The 21,923-nt window shown below is 42.3% G+C and overlaps 1 protein-coding gene across 3 annotated transcripts in view; it reads right to left on the bottom strand.

Annotated features, from left to right (window-relative positions):
* The window catches only part of LOC135107017 (serine/arginine repetitive matrix protein 1-like), a 111,721-nt gene that overhangs the window by 28,973 nt on the left and 60,825 nt on the right, over positions 1 to 21,923 (bottom strand). For 2 of the 3 annotated variants that reach the window (XM_064016579.1, XM_064016580.1), the window contains exon 2: positions 3,415 to 4,308. The exons of the other annotated variant lie outside the window; for it this stretch is intronic. In XM_064016579.1, the coding sequence (XP_063872649.1) occupies positions 3,415 to 4,308 (894 nt within the window). The remainder of the gene's footprint in view (positions 1 to 3,414; positions 4,309 to 21,923) is intronic. 3 annotated transcript variants of the gene reach the window in all.

The raw sequence follows: 21,923 nt of genomic DNA, 5'->3' as shown, positions 1-21,923 counted from the left end.
CGCTGCTTTTGAAAATATATCTTATGAGGGAGCAAAACGTTTCAAAATACGGGCCGTGAGTCGCGACAAGTTGGACTAATGCGCTGCAGACTCAGCGGAATTCAGCACAGGAATAGACACAACGTCGCTCCAGGAATGTTCAACGTGTGGCACCTGACGGCGGCACTGTCGTCCTCCGGGTTAATTAACAGTCATGTGGGAGCGCGAGGGACGTCACGGCACACACGACGACCACCTGACACTTGCCGCGTCTCTGAATGCCCTGCAATATCTCAGCATTATGAGAACTTACACTGACACTAATTGCTGATGAAGGCCGCGCGGCAGAGAAGTTACGATGAGAACTGAGAATATAAATACGTTTTCATAATACATATTCATACCACATGACTGTTTGTTGCATATGATGATGGTGATGAAACAAACAATCAGCAGAAAAATCTCTGGAAAATATTACAGCAACGATGGAAGCTGGTGCAAGTAAATGTATCATACGAAAGTGGATGGATAAATTGCGTAGTGAATAAATGAGTAAATTCTTAAACTTTCATACGGCCAATGACTGCGTTTTCCTCTCACACTAAAGCATATTCTACTTGATAAAGTCATTATTTGTCCAGTTCCGGCGATGACAAACTCATGCACACTATGCTTCTGTCCTACACACCACAAGATTTTGCTAATTCACTACCACATTGAGAACTTTAACTATATCGGCCTGATTTTTACATCTATTTCAGAGTAGTAACAGTCTCACATCCACGTGTTGGTGTCTCACTGACTCAGCTCTTATGTCACAATCACTAAGTCATATTTTCCATCTTGACGGTAAGAGAACCAGACTTTTTTTTTATCACTACTCGTCTATAGCAAGATAACATTAAGGTCTATATTAAGAGAACTATTTCTTCTTTTTTTTTAGAACTACCTACTCGTCTACAGCATAACATTTAACGTCTACGGTCTACATTCCTCGGTGGCACACAGGTCAGAACGTGGCTGCTCCTCACTTGCTCCCATTCCTTCCACCTCGAGTAGCAGTGGCCGTGCGGATATGTGTAGACAGGCACGCATAATTGTCTGGAAGAATGCAGCGGCTCTCCACCAATGCTCAGATGTTAAAATATCGCGCAAATCTTTCCTCTTTCCTTCGATCTGTAGATAACAATCACCCCTGCCAGTTTGTGAATTAGTGATAAGACTTTCTGTGCAGGCAGTGGGTTTATTAATATGTAATCTTATTTCAAACGCTTTCTTTTTTCATCAGTATTACTTTCAAAGACCTCAGATGTGATTATTCGTGTTGTTTTAATTGTTTTCATATTGATGATGCAGAATCCTTGTTTACCTACCCCTAGAATCATGAAAACCTTTGAAAACTTCTAAAAACTTCCACTAGAGCCTGTTAAAAGTTGTCTACGTAGCGAGATGAAACGTTTACGTAAGAATACGGACCATAGTTTCAGACCAGCACAAGACTGCAGTCCCTCTTAACATGCTTGGGTCACAACAGGCAAAGGTATCACCATCTCCTACGGACCTCCCTTGACGTCACACACGGACCCTTGTGTGGTGGTTCAACGCACTGTGACGTGTGAATTCCTACCAGGCCAGATGAAGGGAGGCTCGGAGAGGCATCACTCAACCCTTATATATTATTCAAGCTGCCAGTTCGGTCACCAGGTTCAAGCCGATTGTTACTCCAATATGCAGCCACGTGACATGAGTCGATACCACCGCCCGCTGAGACACAATGTACACACTACACTACTAACACGTCCAACTCGAGCTGACAAAAGTCTCTACTCTTTTTATGGGCCTGACACAACAGTCCTTAATGGAACACTTCGATAATATAGTTAGGTCCTTACTACGTCAAGTTAATGCAATCGAACGTCAACAATGAAGGAAGTGGGTCGTGGCGGTCAGGAAGGAGCACCCCCCACGCTCACCTCATCCCTCCTGCACCGTCTGCATAATGAACGACCCTGGCCTCTGCCCAACCTTGCTTAAAAATGACCGTGGCGACCTGACCTACATCACCCCCACGCACCACCACTTCCACAAACGTCTATATAAGTGTGGCCTATCAAACACCACCTCTCTTTAAGTGTGGTCGCCATGCATCAAAATTAATCACATAATGGTAGCAAAAACATTATCTAATTTACAGTACAGTGTAATTACTTCCGGATAACAATGTGTATAAAAAAGCTCTGGTATATTTCTTTAATCTTGATAGCGGGAGGAAAAGAAAAGAAAAGAAGAAAAAGAAAAAAAAACATTCCCTGGCATGTAATGAAAACAAGCAGAACCATTAACTACTCAAGGAGAACAATTTACGATGGCAGAAAATTTCTCCAAAGAATTCTCTTAATAAACTTAGCGATACGTATGACATATCTTTCCCTTCACCCTCCTAATGGCTCTTGTAGCTCAGGGATGCCGGGACCGCATTCTCAAACGCTCCGGCGACTTACCACAAACGTTTCAGCGCCTTAACTACTACTAATTGTAACAGAGTATAGTGAAGTTAGGGTTTCCAAGAGTGTTTTCATGAATCTAGTGGCAATTTAACAAAATATCTGTATAATCAATGGAATAAGAACTTTAAAATGTGATTAATTAAATGTGATCTTTGAAAATTTGTCTAATGAGGGGTGAGACCTTTTCAAAAATAAGGGTCTCGGAGGTTCGCGTGTTTTGGATAACGCGGCGTGTGAAATCCTTGCTGTCCTTAGTTATTTTCTTTCACCAGTCCTTTGTATAACCTCAACGTTGCTAAGTTAGGTGTGTGTGTGTGTGTGTGTGTGTGAGGGGAATAGACGCCTTGACTAACAGATAAAAAGCGAATCTTCCTCACGTTCGAATCTTGCTCAGTCTTGGTCGGTAATTATCTCGGGGGATTAATACATTCCTTAGTAGTGGTGGTGGTGGTAGTGGTGGTGCTCTCTCTCTCTGTGTGTGGGTGTGTGTGTGTGTGTGTGTGTGTTTATCTTAAATACTAATACAATTTCCCAGGGCAGTGCGAACAAACTGCCGGATTAAATTCAAGCTCACGGCCTGTTTATCTAAGGGAATTAAAAACGCTCAAGTTACGAGGAAAAGTTTCGACCGTGTAAACAAATGAGGTGTTCAAGTGTGTGGCAAATAAACTTTATAGCTTGCACGAGGCGCTTACTTGTTCACGGCGTCACGGAAAATTACTGAATTCCTCACTTTATTTCCTCATTTGTGGTGAAAAGCTGTTATTTAGAGAGAGAGAGAGAGAGAGAGAGAGAGAGAGAGAGAGAGAGAGAGAGAGAGAGAGAGAGAGAGAGAGAGAGAGAGAGAGAGAGAGAGAGAGAGAGAGAGAGAGAGAATCCTGGCATCATTACAGTTACAAGACTCAACCAAGTCACATCTATCTCTTACCTCTCTCCTCCTCCCATTGCTTCTTCTTGCGTTCCAGGAGTGACATGTGCTTGGTGGATGTCATGCCGCCCCCGACACTTACGCCGGGGCTGTGGGCTCGCTGCTGCTGCTGCTGCTGCTGCTGGCTGGCTGGGGATGCACGTGGCGACTCATTAGCCCTCCCGTACAGTATATCCTGTAGGCGGGAGCTGTTGTGGCTGGGCTGCACCTTGCCGCCTCTTACACCAGGGACTCCCGAGCTCTCTGGGACCGGAGAGGCAGTACCCGCGGCACCCTCAGCTAAAAGATTGGTTTTCACGAAGCCCCAAAGATTGTTCTCTCTTTCAAGCGGCTTTTCAGAGGAATCTTTATCACTTATTTGAGGAGCTGCAGGATCTTTGTCTTCACTTAGCTTGTTAAGTTCCTCTGAGAGTGTCCCGTTTAGATCCCAAGTGGTCCTTTTGATGGGGAGGGGCGGGGCCTGCTCACTGCCTGCCTGCTTGTTCACACCAGGCCCGAGGGAAGCTGGACGCGGCTTCTTGTGGCTCACAAGACACTTTTTCCCAGATGCCTTTTTGTGCTGTGCAGGACTTCCTTGAGGAGTGGCGGGACTCTCTGTGATCACTCGCCGCCCTCTGATGACCCTTGCTGGCGCCGAGCGGGACGGACGGTACTCCTCGCTCAGGGATTCAGGGTATTTCTTATTACTGTCGGATTTTGAGAGTCTACTTCGGAATACCTGTGAACCCTGAGGCGCACTGCTGTCTGCCTGGGTCTCGGCTCGCCTGGAGTGCCACTGAGGCCCCGGCTGGCCACTTCTTGACGAGGAAGCGACGAGCTCTGCTTGGGCGCGAGTCTTCAGCTGCAGGTAATGTTGAGAGAGTTCACCAAAGGCACGGTCAAAGAAGGTGTAATCTGGAAGGAAGAAGAGACAGAAATCAGTGTCTAAAACAAAACACATCTGCTCCATACATCACACAAGTCACTGAAAAAAAATCTCTGCTACAAATCAGACAATTTCCTTTCCGCCGGCCCCGTCTATATAATCTTCCCTACAACAGGAAACGAAACGCAGCCTTTATCCCCGTTAGTCTGAGAATCCAATCAGACAGGAACGTTCACTCAGCTCAATAAATTTAGGTCATCATTACGGCGAGTTAAAATATAGAGTTCTCACATTCTTTCCCCCGGAGAGCAAGGCATCCTCTGGCGGGGAACACAGGAGAATATTTGCAGAGTAAACAAGTTATATTTGTCTGGCATAAAATTTTGCTTGGTAATCGAGAGAGAGAGAGAGAGAGAGAGAGAGAGAGAGAGAGAGAGAGAGAGAGAGAGAGCGCATACCCACAAGCACAGGAACAAGTCAACCCACGGACACACGTAGACACGCACAGCCAAACACACGCACACCAGATCATTACTTACATAATGACACTTTTATATGTTTATTTTTCACCTTAAAGACACGCATACGGCAGCTGCCACAACAAAGAGCCGCGTGACTCCCTACGTAGACCAGTTTCGCTTATATATGTTGAACTAATTTGGTATCATGTAAATATTTTTCACTGTGATATCAATCCTCATGTTGCTGTTAATTTTAGATATTTCTATAAAGCTTCATGAAACGTGTATTTATGAGTTTTTTGTTACTTAATATATTACATGAGATATACAAGCAATATCTGTATAAAGTGTAGTGCTTTTGTGTGCCCGTGCCAATAATGATGATAATGAAAACAACACCACCAGCAACTATGATAATAAAATTACTACTGCTACAATAACAACAATAACAACAGCTATTACGACTACTATTGTTAACAACAACAACAACAACAACAACAATGATAATGATAATAATAATGATGATAATAATAATAATAATAATAATAATAATAATAATAATGATAATAATAATAATAATAACAATAAGAAGAAGAAAGAAAAAATAACAACAATAACAACAATAATAACGATAATAATAATAATAAAAATAACACTAGTAATAACAACTCCACTAACAACAACAACAACAACAACACCACCAGCAGCAGCAGCAGCAGCAGCAGCAACAACAACAACAACAACAACAACAACAACAACAACAACAACAACAACAATAACAGCAACAATAACAATAATAATAAATAAATAAAAAAATAAAAAAAAGCAAGGAGAGATGCGTGCGGGGAAGTATTTGCGAGTCTGGCTGGCCTGACCCGCCGCCATGTCGAGGCCGCCAGGTCATTACGGTAAAGTCTCGTCCCTCTGCTGTTTCTCCTTCGTGTTGCTTTGCCTCCTTCTTAAGTTCACTTCCTTCTCTTTTTCTTTTAGTTTCCACTCATTCTCCCTTCTAAAGCTCTTCTTTCTCCCGCCCCCTCCTCCTCCTCCTCCTCCTCCTCCTACTTTTTTACGTCCACACTGCTTTTTTCTGGATTTGCTTCTTTCTCTGCTCTGTTTCTTCCTTTTTCATTATATTTACATACTTATTCATTTATTTATTCACTTATATATGTTTATCTATTACTTCTCGATCTTGTTCTTTTAGTTTAATCCTTCTTCTCCTAACCTCCTCGTAATTCTCCCTTCTCCCATCATAAATATAGATAATGCACAGAGTTCCACAAATATAATGTCTTACTCCCATTACTGGATGCTTCTTTCATAGTGTATTTCTTCATATAATCCTGCAAATGAACTAACTTACTCTTATACTCCTGGTTGTTCCTTCCATAGCGTGTCCCTTCTTATTCAATTCCCTTGCCTTCCATGGTGTTGTGGGACCAGAGTATTGGCTCGTCTGGGAGGGCCGCGTCTTCCCGTCTTGTTTGATCGAGTGAGTGGTCTTGGAATCGACCTGGCGAGTCACTTTAAGGGTTACTAACTTGAAAGGTTGTCTCCTAAGAGGCTTTCGAGTTCCCTTTAATGTGGTTCTCTTTTCTTTCTTTCTTTATTTTTTTTTACTTTATTTATTTATTTATTTTTTTTTGTAGGGAGGCACTGTGATTGAGGTTTTTTTTATAAGTTTCCTTTACAGACGCAAAAAGAAGAAGAAGAAGAAGAAGAAGAAAGTCTCCTCGTGTAGATCCTATTGTGTTTGCACGAGTGTTTTCTTCAGTAGATACAACATTATATAGTATCGTCCAATCAGACAGCCTAGAAAGGACACACGGGAGGGAGTCCATTACTGTGTGATATCCTTTTCAAGTCTACGGGCCCGTGTCTTGAAACGCCATCAACACTTTCTAAGACTTCGGGCCAACTTATTACGAGTTTTTTTTTTTTTTTCCAATTAATGACGCAGCTATAGTACCCTTAGAATCATCAAAACACCCTTAAAACTCCTGATAATTCACTAGACCCTATTACGAAGGTGGTAGTCAAGAATAAGCCCTCTAGTCTATCTACCTTAAGGCAATTGTGTGCGAATCCAGCAATAAAGTGGATGGCCCCGTCCTTGTAACATTAAGGTGGAGGTACTGAGTGGCTGTGACGGAGGAGGGAGTGTGAGGAGGAGGTGTTGACGTAGAGAAGTCTGGGAAGAGGACACAGTCACGAGCACGGGGAGGCAAGATTGAGTGGTAGGGGCGAGGGATGAGTTATGAGCTGCATGGATGATTAGGAGCAATGAAGTAAAATTGCACTCTTATTACGAACGCGATCAGGGAGTTGTGTGATGAAGGCAGGAAGGAGACGGGGAGCGGGATGGCTAGGCAGGGGGGAGGGAACATGAGGGTGATAATAACAGGTAGCGAGAGGATAAGACATTGAGGAACGGGATAGGGTGACAAGAACTGACTGGAGGGTGACAAGAGGAGGGTTAAGTTAGCAGGGATAAGACTAGGACACGTTGATTTGAGGAAATACAAAGGGCCATATTCTGAAACGCTCTGTTCTTCCCCACCACTATTTTCCAAGGCCACAGAGATGATTAGCCTGGTTCTCGAGAGTGTTCCTCCGGTTAATAATGAAGAAATATTGTTCACATGTCACTAGGATCGTAAAAACGACCTTAAAAAACCGTGCAACAACTAGAGCCTATTGAAACTAGTGGAGGGCCGGGGAGACGCGCTTCAGAATATGGACCTAAGATGGAAGGATACAAGGACGAAGGTAACGAACGACAAGGGGAAGGAAATAAGATACTGATGTGAAAGAATAATAATAGTAGTAGGAATAAGAGGGAATGAGAGGTTGTGAGAGTCTGTGCGTGTGTTCTATCAGACTTCCAGACCTCTCTCCAACTCAACACGGCAAGCAGTGAAGAATACTTTTTAAGACCAACAATTACATCAACCTCGTCGCTTGTCGAGGTTATACAAGGAGGAATGTTGAAAAAGAGGCGCCTGAAGGAGTTAAGGAAGAGGAGAAAGAAGGAAGGAAATGGGAGAGGGAGATATAATGAAGGAGAGCCATGGAAAGGAGGGGAAGGGTGCGGTAGTGTGAGGGAGAGGCAAGGGGTGAGGGCGTAGCAGGGTAAAGAAGAGTGTGAGGGAGGGTGTTAGTGAGAGAAGGGGTAGCTGTGAGGGAGTAACAGGGTGAGGAATAGGAGAGGTGTGAGGGAAAAGGTGGGAGGGAGAAGGAGGTGGGAGGGGGTAGGAGAGAGGGGGCAATGTATTAGTCACTAGAGGGCAGGTAAGACGTGACCTACTTATGCTACTCCAGCAGGTGAAGTAGCAGAGGTTCTCCCCCTCACCCCAGCACCTTCTCCAGCTACTTGTAACTTCCCCTTCCCCTTCCTCTATCTCTCTGCTTCTCCTCCTTCTCCTCCTCCTCCCCCTCCTCCTCCTCTTTCTTCTACTTCTACAACTACTACTATATCCACCTACCCTTCCTCCTCCTGACAATCTTCTCCTCTTCCTCCTCCTACCCCTTCATCAAGTTGCCACTCCTCCTCCCCCTCCTCCTCCTCCTCCTTCTTCATTAAGCTGCCATTCTTCCTCCCCTCTTCCTCCTTCTGCATCTACTTATTTTTACTCTTCCTCCTAACAAGGGAAAAGTTATGGTACCCAAGGAGGAGGGACAAATGACTTAACAGCAGAATGGGACGAAGTTAGCAGCGACGTAGGTGATAATACTTTGATACCCGTGCAAGATGGTGTTGAGACTCCCAGATGCGTAAGTGTCGGAGGATGAGAGAGCAGTTCCAATAAGGTTACTGATCGTGATTTCAAGCAGTGTCTTCGGGTGTATTGAGGAACGGGGCTTCTAAATTTAGGCGGTCAAAATGAATAAGCGACAGAATGAATGGTAGGGAAGGATATTAAACCAATCGTGCCAGCATTGTTAGCGAGGTACGTAAAGGAAGAAGGAATTATACACGTGACAATGGTAGTAAGTGTCAACGTTTTCTGTCCTCTAAACTTAACAGTAAAAACCTCCTTGGAGTCTTAAGCGATGTAAAAGATGGCACACAACGTACAGAGGTGATTAAGAAGTAATATACACACTAGTAGGATTAACTGGTAAAATCCTTGAATAAAAGTTTAGACAATACTCTTAAACGATTCAGTACCAAGCCTTGACTATTTTTAACAGGCTTTGGTAGGAATTACTGTAGTTTTCAAGAGTGTTTCCATGATTCCAGAGATAATTTAGAGCATTCTGCATCATCAGTGGGGGAAAAAAAGACATCTATGAGATCCCAACTAATCACCTATATGGCCTTTGAAAAACAGTTTTAATGAGGCCGGTGCGTTTAAGTATTCAGGAATAAATCTGAAAAGTCATCCCACGTTGCAAACACTAACTGGTCTACTATTTGTTTTGTACTCTATATCCCTCCTCCTCCCTTTTTTCGTCCCTCCAGAATGAAATAGTGAATGCCTCTCTCTCTCTCTCTCTCTCTCGCTCTTCCAGTCTTTCCTCCATCCACTTAACTCTGGCCTCCTTCCCTCCCTCCATCTCCTTCACCTCCTCCTCGTCGCCGTCCTCTTCTTCTTCTTCTTCTTCTTCTTCTTCCTCCTCCTCCTCCTCCCGGTACTCTTCTCGAGGTTGTATAGTCGTTCCATTTTGTTCCAAGCCTTTCAGTTTTCCTGCTCCATCGAGAAATTCTTCATCCTATTACCTGCCCTCCTCTAACTCTTCCTCCTCCTCCTCTTTCTTCTTTTCCTTTAAATCTCTCCTTGTCTTCATTCTTATGTTTTAATTCTTTTCAGTTACCTCCTTCTCCTTTTACTTTTCAACCTTTTTCGTTTTTTTTCTTTATTCCCTCTAGTTCTTTTATCTCGCCTCCTTCATCTCTCATCCTTGTCCTCCTCCTCTTTTTTTTTTATGTTTCAAATCTTTCTTTTCGTCTTTCATCTTCCTGTTCTCCAATAAGGGCTCCTTTCATCTCTTTCAGTCTACCTGGTGACCTTCTGCCCTTATATTTCACCCCCTTTTCCAGCTTCACCCTCTCTCTCTTATCCAGCCGCGTCTCTCCTCTCGGTCTTTCAGCCCCATCTCCTCTCCGCGTCCTCCTCCCTGCGGGCCTGAGCTGCCTCGCGTGTGTGCTTCTCCTTCCTCTTGCACCGCCGTGACGCCAAAGGAAATCCCATCTTAGCGTGATTATATGTTTTTGGCGATAACAAGCGGCCGTCCAGGGTGCCACCTTCACCGTGACGACTAAAAACACAGGGAAAATATGTGAGTGGCTGGACATGTGTAATGGGGTTTGTTGAGGACTTTCGGTGTTTAATTTGAAATACATTGTGCTTGAAGGAGAGTTATTGAGTTCATTATTAAAATTATGTAGTTAGAAGTGAGATATTTTGTGGTTAAAAAGGAATAAAGGAATTTGATACGAGAATCAAGGTGTTGGAAGTAAAACTGATCCTGTATATAAGAGAACAATTGCGTTGAACATTAAAACGTCTGTACTTATTTTAATACACATCTGAAGGTACATTTTAAAACTAAATCTAACGAAACAACATAACTTCCTAACAAGAGACCTTCGATCGTTCAATCTCATGTAGCTGGATAGAATAACTTTCCAAATAAAGACTAAAAAAAAAAAAGAAAATAATTCCCAAATGTTCACAAAAAGACTCAAATGTTTGTTGCTCTTTGGTTATCGTACGCAGTCTTTTGTAAAAAAAAAAAAAACCCATAACCTCAAGAAAGAGTTCTAAGAGAGATTTCTTTTATGCAAGAGGGGGAGTGGCCTAGAGCAACACAAAGGAAGAAAAAAAGCCCTCTGAGATGCCATTCCTTAAAGCAAAAAGGCAAAAGCGATTATCCTGAATTGGAGGTGCATGAAAACCACTTCTATTCGGCTTTCAAGGGCAACAGAAAATAAAAAGAAGAAAAAAAAAGCCCACTGAGGTGCCACTCCTAAAGAAAAGTAAAAAAGGATTATCCAAAACCGGAGATGCATGAAAATTACTTCCACTCAGCATTACGATCGTTAACCTCAAATTTCAAGAGTCTTCATCACCTTTCCATTCCATCCACAGCCTTTGGTATTCGTGATTATATTCCAAAGAGAAACTCGACAGAATTCTCATTACACTTAATACTTCGATTTCTTTCCTTCGCCTTCCTCTTCACGGGGAAAAACTCCGGCGGTCCTCCAATCTAACTTTTCATAAAAATCACATTCAAAAGTTTAGATGCTTCTCGGGAGATAAATTTAGTTGGGTGCGCGCTGGCTGTCCGACTTATGCCCGACCCGACGACCCAACAGCGAAGGAGGAGGAGAGGGACGAGGAGGAGGAGGAGGAGGATGGTGTTAACGACAGCGATAAAAATAGTGATGATGACGAAGACGGAGGGGGAGAGGAAGGGAGGTGCAGATGACAAGGAAGACGAGAGTGGCGGTGACGACGACAATCAAGAAGGTAAGTGGTATTAGGAAGTTGAAGACGAAAAAGAGAATGAGCATGACGACCACGAAAAAGAAGAAGAAGAAGAAGAAGAAGAAGAAGAAGAAGAAGAAGAAGAAGAAGAAGAAAAAGAAGAAAAAGGAGAAGAAAAAGAAGAAGAAGAACAGCAACAACAACAACAACAACAACAACAACAACAACAACAACAACAACAACAACAACAAGGAGGAGGAGGAGGAGTAACAACATGGCGAGGTCTGCGATAAGAACAAGGCCAGCGATGATAGCAGGTATGAGGAAGAGGAAGAGGAATGGCATGGTAGGGCGTCTTGGCTGTAACCTTGAGAAGTAAGCGGCAGGGGCGGTAGTGTGGCTCAGGGGCGTCTGTTTAAGTTTACGATGGAGCTTAAATTCTGACTGTTCTCTTCTCTAACTTTGTTTCCTCCCATCTCTTCCTCCTTCACCTTCTCCTCTATTTCCTCGCCCCTCTATTCAGCCTTATCCTCCTCCGCCTCCGCCTGCTTCTCCTCTTGTTTTTTTTTCTATTCTCCTCTTTCTCCTCCTCCTCTTCATATTTATCCTCCGCCCCCTCGCCTTGTTTCTTTCTTTCTCCTCGTCTTGTTTTTTCCTTTTCCTTCTCTTCATCTTTATCTTCCTCCTCCACTTTCTCCTAGTGTTCATGTATTTTTGACATCTTTTTCCTCTCATTCCTTTTAATTCTCGTCGTTTCGCTCCTTCCCAGTCCTCCTCCACCTCTTCCTCCTTCTCCGTCTCCTTCTCCTCATCCTCTTTTTCTTTTCCAATACCTCTTCTCCTCCTTTTCAAATACAGGCATATTTTTCATTCCCTGAGCAAGCTTCCCACTCCTGCCCCTCCTGTCCCTCCTCCTTCGTCTTATCCACGTCAGGCAGCGTCCCTCATATTCATCCCAGAGGAGGTTTCACGGGAAAGGCAAGGAACACGGCGTCCTGAAGGTGGGTATTGATTTACAAGATTGAGCAGTGAAGCGAGGACGAAAACCACTCGAGCCAAATGGAGGTATCGACAGATGGGGCTGGTCGAAGCTGGGCCACATCGACAGCTGGTGCAGGGCTGATACGAATCGCTCATAATTGGTGTTATTTTGGTGGGGACTCTTTTTAGTCGTGGGTGCGAGAGGGCGTTGGCCTTTTGTGGGTGGATGGGGAGAGGTGTTGGGTGAGGTAGGAGGCCGCTGGTGCGTGATCCGTGGGTGTCTCTTGGGAATGTAATGTGTCTGGCAGCATGGCGCGAGGTGTGAGGCAGGGTACGATAATAGGAACTGAGGTATGATGGAGAAATATAGGGTTTGTATGATATGAGTCTCAATGAGCTGTAAGGGAAGCTTTGATAATGTAGAAATGGAGGTGTGACAAAAATAGTGATAATGCAAGGAAAATGGATGGTAGGATAGAATGAAGGATGAAAGAAGTGCCAGTATAGACATGAAGATACTACGACGTGAAATAAATACAATAATAATAACGTGTAACAGTCTGAAATGAAGTGTGAGGGAAGTCTACATATATACAAAGCTGTGAAGAAAAATATGCAGTTAATAAAATATCCGATAAGATGGAATGACGAGTAAAGCAAGTCGTAGTAGTTACCTGGAAATGTTGGAATTAATACAATAAAATATCATAAAGGATGGAAGGAAATATGAGAGAAGTCCCACCAAAAACCTGGAATTGTCGTGAGAGAGAAACAAATGTACCTGGAGTGAACACAAGTAAATGTTTAGTAGGACAGAATGAAGGATAATGAAAGTTGTAATAAAGACCATGTCGTGACGCAGAAACACACGGAATAAATGGCGTGAACACGAACAAACGTCTGGCAGGGTGGAATGAGAAGTAGAAGTGAGGAGGGCCTAATAAAAAAATATGGAAGACGTGAGGGAAGGTAAGAAAATAACTGGTCTATAGAAGGAAAAGGTGAGAGAAGTCCTAACACTGATATGGAGATACCGTGACAGAGAGAAAGACAGACGAGGTGAACACAAGACAAAAGAAATATATAGCTATGAATCTAACACCACCGACAATTGACACGTATCAAGACACCTCTGAAATTACACTGCCTTTTTCTCTCGGGTCTTGTACATATTTCTTTTCTTGGGAACGATATTAAGGACAGGCTTCTAACCTTTAATCTATTGACTTTAGTTTTTATCTACTTATCTATCTATACTTTCCTTTATTTAGTTTTATTTCTATTTATGATTTTCCGCCTTGGACGATCTTCCCAGTACGTAATTAAAGTAGAATTAGGAAAGAGAAGCTGCAATAATAAAGAAAAAAACAAGAAGGGGGACGGTCAAGGAGAAACACAAACTAACACACGTACATAAATTATACAAAAGCACTACTACAATAATCACAAATTCTACAACAGGAGCACCACAACAACCAACAAAAACAAGAAACGGCGTTAAGAAAAAAAACAACACACAGATACACACACAGACACACACACACACACACACACACACACACACACACACACACACACACACACGTAAAATAAATTCTACAACCAAATCAATCCTAGCAGCGTAGCGTAGAGTACAGTACACACGAAGGCGTCAGAATCCCTCAACGCATGACCCACAAACATACAATACTCATCCACCCAAACCAAACCGTGTCAAGGCCGAGGGAGTGAAGCGCCACCGATACCCTTTGATGTGAGGACTGTAAGCGATCAAAGCCTGGCGCGGGGACTCCTCATACCTTGTGAACATTGGTGAAGATGAAAGGATACAAGACAACAGCTGACGGGAGAACAGCAAGACAACAGCTGCTCCGGGGAATGGTGCAAATGGAGGAGGAGGAGGAGGAGGAGGAGGAGGAGCAGAGTCGCCATGGTTAAAGACAAAAACTGATAAAATGAAAGAAGAAAGAGGAGGAGTAGGAGGAGGAGGAGAATTACAATGATTAACGTCGAAACTAATAAAATAAAAGGAGGGGGAGGAGGAAGAGGAGGAGGAGGAGGAGGGGCATCATTATCATCAGCAGCAGCACGACAAGAATTATAAAAGCTAAAACAAGAGAGATAAAACAGGAAACTAAAGCAAAATTTAGGAGAAAAGAAGAGGAGGGCAAAGAAGAAGAGGAGGAGAAGGAAGGGAAGGAAGAAAACTGAGAGATATTAAGAAAAGACCAGTGAGAGAAAAAAAAACAAGAGGAAACAAGAGAAAGAGAAGAATCACAACAAAATGAAAGGAAAAAAATATAAAAAAAACAAAAAGAGAATGTGAGGAGCAAGAGGAGGAAGAGGGGGAAGAGAAAACGAGAAGGAAGATGGAGAGGAGAGGAGGAAGAGGAAGAGGAAGAGGAAGAGGAAGAGGAAGAGGAACAATGAAGGAAGGAACGCGGAATGAGGAGAATGTTATGAAAAGTAAGAAAACTAATAAAAACTGAAGGAGGAGGGGAGAAAACAGGAGGAGGAGGAGGAGGAGGAGGAGGAGGAGGAGGAGGAGGAGGAAAAGGAGGAAGAGGAGGAAGGGGGAAAGAGAAGGTCCCTGACAGCATTACGACTCCGCCAACAGAAATCATGGAAGAATGAGCCGCAAGGAAGGGAAGCTGCGAATGACAGCAAGAGCGACAAACTGCCTTAGAGAGAGAGAGAGAGAGAGAGAGAGAGAGAGAGAGAGAGAGAGAGAGAGAGAGAGAGAGAGAGGAGAGAGAGAGAGAGAGAGAGAGAGAGAGAGAGAGAGAGAGCGCACCCTCCTCTACGTGGGATCAATACAGGAAAAAAAAAAATAACATAATACGTACATCATTCTAATACTTATCCCAACTACGTCGTAGAGAGAGAGAGAGAGAGAGAGAGAGAGAGAGAGAGAGAGAGAGAGAGAGAGAGAGAGAGAGAGAGAGAGAGAGAGAGGAGAGAGAGAGAGAGAGAGAGAGAGAGAGAGAGAGAGAGAGAGAGCTTTATTCTATTCTCGGCATCTTTATTAGTTTCCTCTGAGTTATGCCACAAGCAAATACGCCTCTAGCCTCTCTTTCCCATGCAACTTACCCCCACCACTCACCCAAAAACCCTCCCCAGACACACACCTTTCCAGACACACACCCTCCCCAGACACACACCCTACCAGACACACGTAGCCAACCCCACAATCTTCCTCCACAACCATCAGACTTACATGACCCAACCCATCCACTCTTGACTTTTTTTTCTTTTTTTCGCTCCACACAGCTCCCTCATGACCACTCCACCTCCACTCCACGCCACACACGCACGCTCACTGCCTCCCACGTCTGATCCCCGCCACTACCACCGCCAACACTGCCACTACCAAACTGCAGACACGCACACATCCATCTACAGCTACATACGAGTAAAATGCAGTCCCTCAACCGCTGACTGCTTCCAACACACACACACACACACACGCAAACACATACCTACACAGTTTACACTTTGGTTTCTTCTAGTTGATAAATAGATAAATAAATGGACAGCCAGATGGAGACAGATAGGTAGATAAGAAGACAGATAGACAGACAAACTGACTGATAAAGACACCAAGAACAGATAGATGGATTGCTGTTTCATTGACCACAACACATGTATACAATTTAATAAGATAATAACAATAACCTGGATCCAAATACTTCATCACAATATTGCTAAACTTTAATTTAAAAAGGACAAATTTTTGCTACTAATAATAAAACATTTTCCTAATCCAGTATTCCATTAAGAAGACGCTCCTCACTTCCCTTCCTCTTAAAACAGCCTCACCAGAAGCCGCATTATAATTTTCTTTACAACTCCCATACCTTCCATTCATTACCAGAGCCTCCCTTAGCCCTTCCCAGTCTCTTCCAAAGACGCTCCTCTCTTCTCTTCCTCTTAGAACAACCTCACCAGAAGCAGCTTTATAACTCGCTTCACAACGCGCACACCTTCCATTTGTTACCAGAGCCTCCCTTAGTCCTCCCCAGTGCCTTCCTAAGACGGTATTCACACCAATTTGCCACGAAGCCGCCCTTTCTAGGTCCGTATTCAGAAACGCTTTGCTTTCTCTCAACAGGACCACTTTCAAAGGCCGTAGAGATGATTAGCTAGGTTCTCAAGAGTGTGTTTCCTATTAACAATGTATAAATCTCGTTAGTCTGTCACTAGAGCCATGAAAACACTCTTGAAAACCCATGTAACTTCAAATACTTAAAGCTTTTTGAATGTAGTGGAGTTACGGCGCAAAAGTGATTCAAGACATGCTTCCTAATTGAGTCCCCACAACTCACATGCTCCACCACGTGCGCACCTTTCCTTTGCCAATAAGTCGTCTTTTGCCTCCTCGCCGCTCCCCGCCCCGCCACTCCCTCAACACAAACACACGTGAGCCAAACACAGTACGTCACCATCATTGACCGCTGGCTACGTTTGACCCAAATAACATGAATTCCACTAATGATCGGCTCTCCCTTCCTTTTGCTACTCCTTCTCGCGTTCAATAACTCTTCCTCACTTCCTCCTACAACAACCTGAGCGTTCTTTCTTATGTTGCCGCCTCTCGCCTTCCCTGCCTCTCTTCCTCACTTCCTATTCCTGACAACTAATTTTCTTTCTCTTGTCCTTTCTTGTGGTTAATTCTTTCTCTTCCTTCGATTTACTTTCTACTTGTCATCTTTTCCCTCTTCTTCCCTTCTTCTGAGTAATAACTTCTTCTCCTCCTTTTCTCTAGCCTACAATTATTTCTTCCATCTCTTTTTTCTTCTATTTCTCATCTTTTTCTTCTTCCTTTCCAACGTCTTCTCTTTATCTTCCTCTTTTTTTCTTTCAAGCCTTCAATAAACTTTTCTTCTTGCTCCTTTTCTTTATTCCTCTACTTAACACCTTCCTTCCTCTTTCCTCCCTCTAGATAACACACGCACGTCTCCTTCTCTTCCTCCTTTAGTCCAAACCTCCAATTACTCTTTCCTTTCTCTCACCCCTTATTTTTCTATTCCTTCTTTTTCTTTCCTCTAACAACCACACCTCCTCCTCCTCCTCCTTCTTTTCCCTAACCAGCAATCACTCTCTCCTCTTCCTCTTCCTCTTACTCCTCCTTCCTCCAACTAGTCATTCTTATCACCCTCCTATCCACGAGTCATCCTTCTTTCCCCTCCTCCTCCTCCTCCTCCTCCAGCTCCCCGGCCATCGTATTATTAGTTCTTTTGTTCCTCCTTCCCTCCCTCTTGTCTCCCTATGTTTTCTCTCTCTTTCTTCTTTATACTGCCCCACCCCCCTCGTACCTCCAGGCCAATGAACTGCTCTAGAGGAAAGGCTGTAAAGTAACGCAAATGGGAAACTCAGAAAACACTTATGGCCAGACTTAAGTAGAGGGAAAGAAAGGAAATCAACACTACGTAAAAGGACGGAAGAAAAGGAAAAATCAAAGTTACTTAAAAGGAAAGAAGGAAGGAAGGAAGTCAGCAATGTGGAAAGGGAAGAATGGGAGGAAAATAAACAATACTTAAAGAAAGAAAGAAAAAATTAGTGGTACTTAAAGGAAGAGAGGAAGAAAATCAACACTAGGTAAAGGAAGGAAGGAAGGAAGGAAGGAGAGAAAATTATCATTACTTGTAGAGGAGAAAATAAAGTAAGTTTACACCACATGTACTCAAAAAATGGCAGTCTCGTATTTTTCTTTTTAGGAAAGGAAAAAAAAAGGAAACACAAGAAAAACCGAACAGTACTGAATGGAAAGGAAGAAAAGAGTCCACCAATATAAACAGGAAGAAAAACAAAATCTCACGGTATGAAAGTTTCGTACTGCACGTCTTTTTTTTTTCATACTCTTTTTGTTGTTACTTCTGGACATTCCTTGATGATTGAAAGAATATTGGAACGCTGTTGGTGGTGGTGGTGGTGGTGGGGATGGTGAACAGACGCACACGTGATGCCAGGAAGGGGGAAGGAAGGGAACTGGCTGAGGTGATTGTCTTGATCTGGTGTTTCGTGGGGGGTATTCTGTTGTTGTTGTTGTTGTTGTTGTTGTTGTTGTTGTTGTTGTTGTTGTTGTTATTGTTGTTAATGTTTTTGTTGTTGTCCTTTTTCCTTTACTAATTTCCTCTTCATTCTTCTCTTCTCCTAGTTTATTAAGACTTTTCTCTACCTCCTCCACTTTCTGTTTCTACCCTTTAACCTTCTATTCCTCTTTCTCCTCCATTTTTTTTTCCTTATATCTTTATCCTTCTCCATTTTCCCAACTTCTTTTATTCTCTCTTTTTTTTCTAACTTTTCAATTTCGTTATCCTTTTCGCTCTTGCCGCTATTCCTCTTAAACAACAACAACAACAACAACAACAACAACAAACAACAACTACTACTACTACAGCTACTACTACCACCACCACCACCACCACCTCTGCTACAATATGCGCGATCAATGAGAGTACCCTCCACTTCCCTGCAACGCTACTAATTGTATGTAAACGAGATCAGCGCCACCTATACTTAAAGAAAATGTAACGTGTACAATAACGGCAGATCAACAGGAGCTAAGGGATACGGAGAGAGAGAGAGGGAGAGAGAGAGAGAGAGAGAGAGAGAGAGAGAGCCGGTGCGAAGAGGAAGGATGGGAAGATAAAGGAAGAGGCAAAGGAGGGAGAGAAAGAGGACTAAAGAGCCTGACGACCTTATAACACGCATGATATTCCTTCTTCTTCTCCTCCTCTACCTCCTCTTCTTGTTCTTCGTCTTCGTCCTCTTTCTCCTTCTTATACTCATCTTCTCTTCAGTTCTATTCTTCTACTTATGTTTTACTTATTTTCCATGCCCATCTTCGTTTTAATTTTCTTCTTCTCCTCCCTCTCCTTCTTTCCTCTTCTTATCTTCTCTACTATATTCTACTCTCCCCCTTACCTTCCTTTCTCCTAATCCACCTCTTTTCTTCCTTCTCCTCTTGTTCTTCTTCCTCATCCCTCCTCCTCTTCCTCTTCTTCATCATCATCATCATTCTCTTCTTTCTCTTCCTCCTCCTTCCACTCCTTACTCCTTCCCTTCCACCTCATACGTCTATCTCTCTTCTCCTTTCCCTTCTCCCACTCCTTCCCCTCCTCCTCCTCTTCCCGTCACTCGTTTAATCAGGCTTAATCGGTACCTGCAGCAAAGTAAGCTATACAGAGTGATGAGCGATAGCAAGTTCGACCTGCAGATTTTTTCATGCGCCGACTGACGGAAGGGAGCCTCGAAGTGGACGGAGTGAAAAGAAAACGGGGGATGATGGAACGGTAACTGAAAGAAAGATGCTGGGAGAAAAGATGGAAGGAAATATTTTAGTGTGTATGTGTAGGTGGGTAGGGTGGGTGTGTGTATGTACGTTTGTAAGAACGAAAGAAAGGTATGAAAGGTGAGAAGACAATAAAAAGAAGAAAAAAATAAGAAGGGAGAGTGAGGAAAGACGAAAAAATGAAAAAAAAAAAACACGAGAAACCATGAAAAAACAAACGCTAGGAAGAGTGAGAGGGAAGATACGAAAGGCGCGAAAAGAAAGAGACATAGAAGAGAGAGAAAGAGTAAGCATGGATGACGTATTGAAGATAAATAGGCGTTTACTCTTGCCAGACACCTAAATTACGAGAACCATCATACACCTGACGTTACCTCCTAAACCTTTCCTTTTCAGTGTAATTTTGTCCATTCTTCGTCCATTCAAGGTTGCCAAAAGAGGAGACGTGTAATTGCCGCCAGGACACAAATGAGGTTCTTTCCTAATACCGTAATTTTGTCTACTGCAGATTGAAAGGAAGAGAAATATATGAAATGCCTGTAATTGCCAGGCAGACACGATTCATATTCACGATGGCGTTTGGGGAATCTGATAATTGCTTTTCCTAAACTCGATACAACACGGTAAGGCGTAGAATACATAAATAAATAAAATAAAAACTGAGACAAATGAAAACAAAAAGATGAAACAAAAAAAGAGATCAAGAAAAGAAAAGAACAAGAAAAGAACAAGAAAAGAACAAGAACAAGAACAGCACCAAGAAGAAGAAGAAGAAGAAGAAGAAGAAGAAGAAGAAGAAAAGAAAACTACCATGAACGTATATAAAAAAAAAAGAAAGAAAAAAAGTCAAGGTTAAAATGCACAGGACAAAACTACAGTTGTTTCTAATGCTGGAGGGAAAAAAAAGTTAAGTAAAGAAATAACAAAGAAAATAAAAGAATAAAAGAAAAAAAAAATAAGGAACATCAACAAAATTCTTCTCTTTTTTTTTTTTCTTAAATGAATCTTCCTTATCACTTGATGGAGCATACCAGGAAGAAAAGGAGGAGGAGGAGGAGGAGGAGGAGGAGAGAGGGGTAGATGATAAAAAAAAAAAAGGAGAAAAATCAGAGGTAAAGATATCGTAAACATACAAGTAATATGAAATAAACTTCTGCACGTCAGGAAATAAAAAAAAAGAAAAGAAAAAGGAACGGAAACCATCACGCAACTCAAGATAAATATGTAGCGAATAAAGAACGAAGAGAAACAAGAAATGACTGCAAATCGGGAGGCAAAAAAACGAACTGATGAGCATCTTGAGATAATACAATGGTGAATGAAGAACGAAAGACACGAGAAATCAACGCAGTTCCGGAGACAGAGCGGAAACTAGCACACAAATCAAGGCAATCATGAAAATATTGAAGTGATAGATGAAGTAATAGCGGGTTAGGTGTAAACAAATAGAAATACAACACAAATAGGAATGTACCGTGAAAATGCAATACAGTAGGAGTAACATGAACATACAAAACAAATGAATAAATAAAATAATGCGTGAGTTTATGTGAAAAGAACAAAACTCCTGACATTATATGCATAAAAATGCCTTGTAACTTAATATATAATACGATAACAATTAAAAATATGTTAAAAATTATAAAACACCATGACACGTGCTACACCTGCAAAAAAATGCAAAAATATGTTCTTTCCTTCTTTAGAGAGAGAGAGAGAGAGAGAGAGAGAGAGAGAGAGAGAGAGAGAGAGAGAGAGAGAGAGAGAGAGAGAGCACTCCTGGATCACCATAAGTATCTGGAATTTCTCCTATTTTTTTTTTAGACATAGTTTTGCCAAATCTCCCTTGAAATAATGAAGGCACTCTTAAGAATCCCGATAAATTCAAGTAAAGCCTGTGAATGATAGCTGAGATAAGACGCTGAAACGTTTTAGAATGCACTTCCTGGAATGAAAGGGAAGGCAGCTCTGCAAACTTTGTTGATGAAGAGACTAGAAATAGCAGCGCTCCTAGGCAACGCACTCGTAAATTTATGTGCGAGTCAAACATTCAGGAGACCAACAATAAAAAGAAAGAGTTAATAAAAAAAGGAATGCCACTAAATGTTACCAGATATCAAGTCATCTAAATATACAAAACAATATGTGCAATCGATTATGAATTGTGTGAACAGAATCTGATAGTTCATAGTGTCATAGTCAAACGAGCAACAATATACAAGAATGGAAAGTGCCAATCAATGCTAACAAGTGTCAAGTGATTTGAATGAGCACAAACTATGAATTTAATGAATGCAATATTTCATGATATTTAAGAAAAAGGCCGTAGGATCAATAAAAGAATAAAAAGAAGGGAGATACTTTTTTTTTTTTTAAATATATATATCAACAGATACCGAGCAAACACAAATAAACTATACCTTAACTTTTGATGGAATATGACCTAGTATTTCGTATTGCCAAAAAAAAAA

The sequence above is a fragment of the Scylla paramamosain genome, chromosome 14 (assembly GCF_035594125.1).
Source record: "Scylla paramamosain isolate STU-SP2022 chromosome 14, ASM3559412v1, whole genome shotgun sequence".
NCBI classification, from domain to species: Eukaryota; Metazoa; Arthropoda; class Malacostraca; order Decapoda; family Portunidae; genus Scylla; species Scylla paramamosain.
This window is presented reverse-complemented; position numbering and strand designations above follow the sequence as displayed.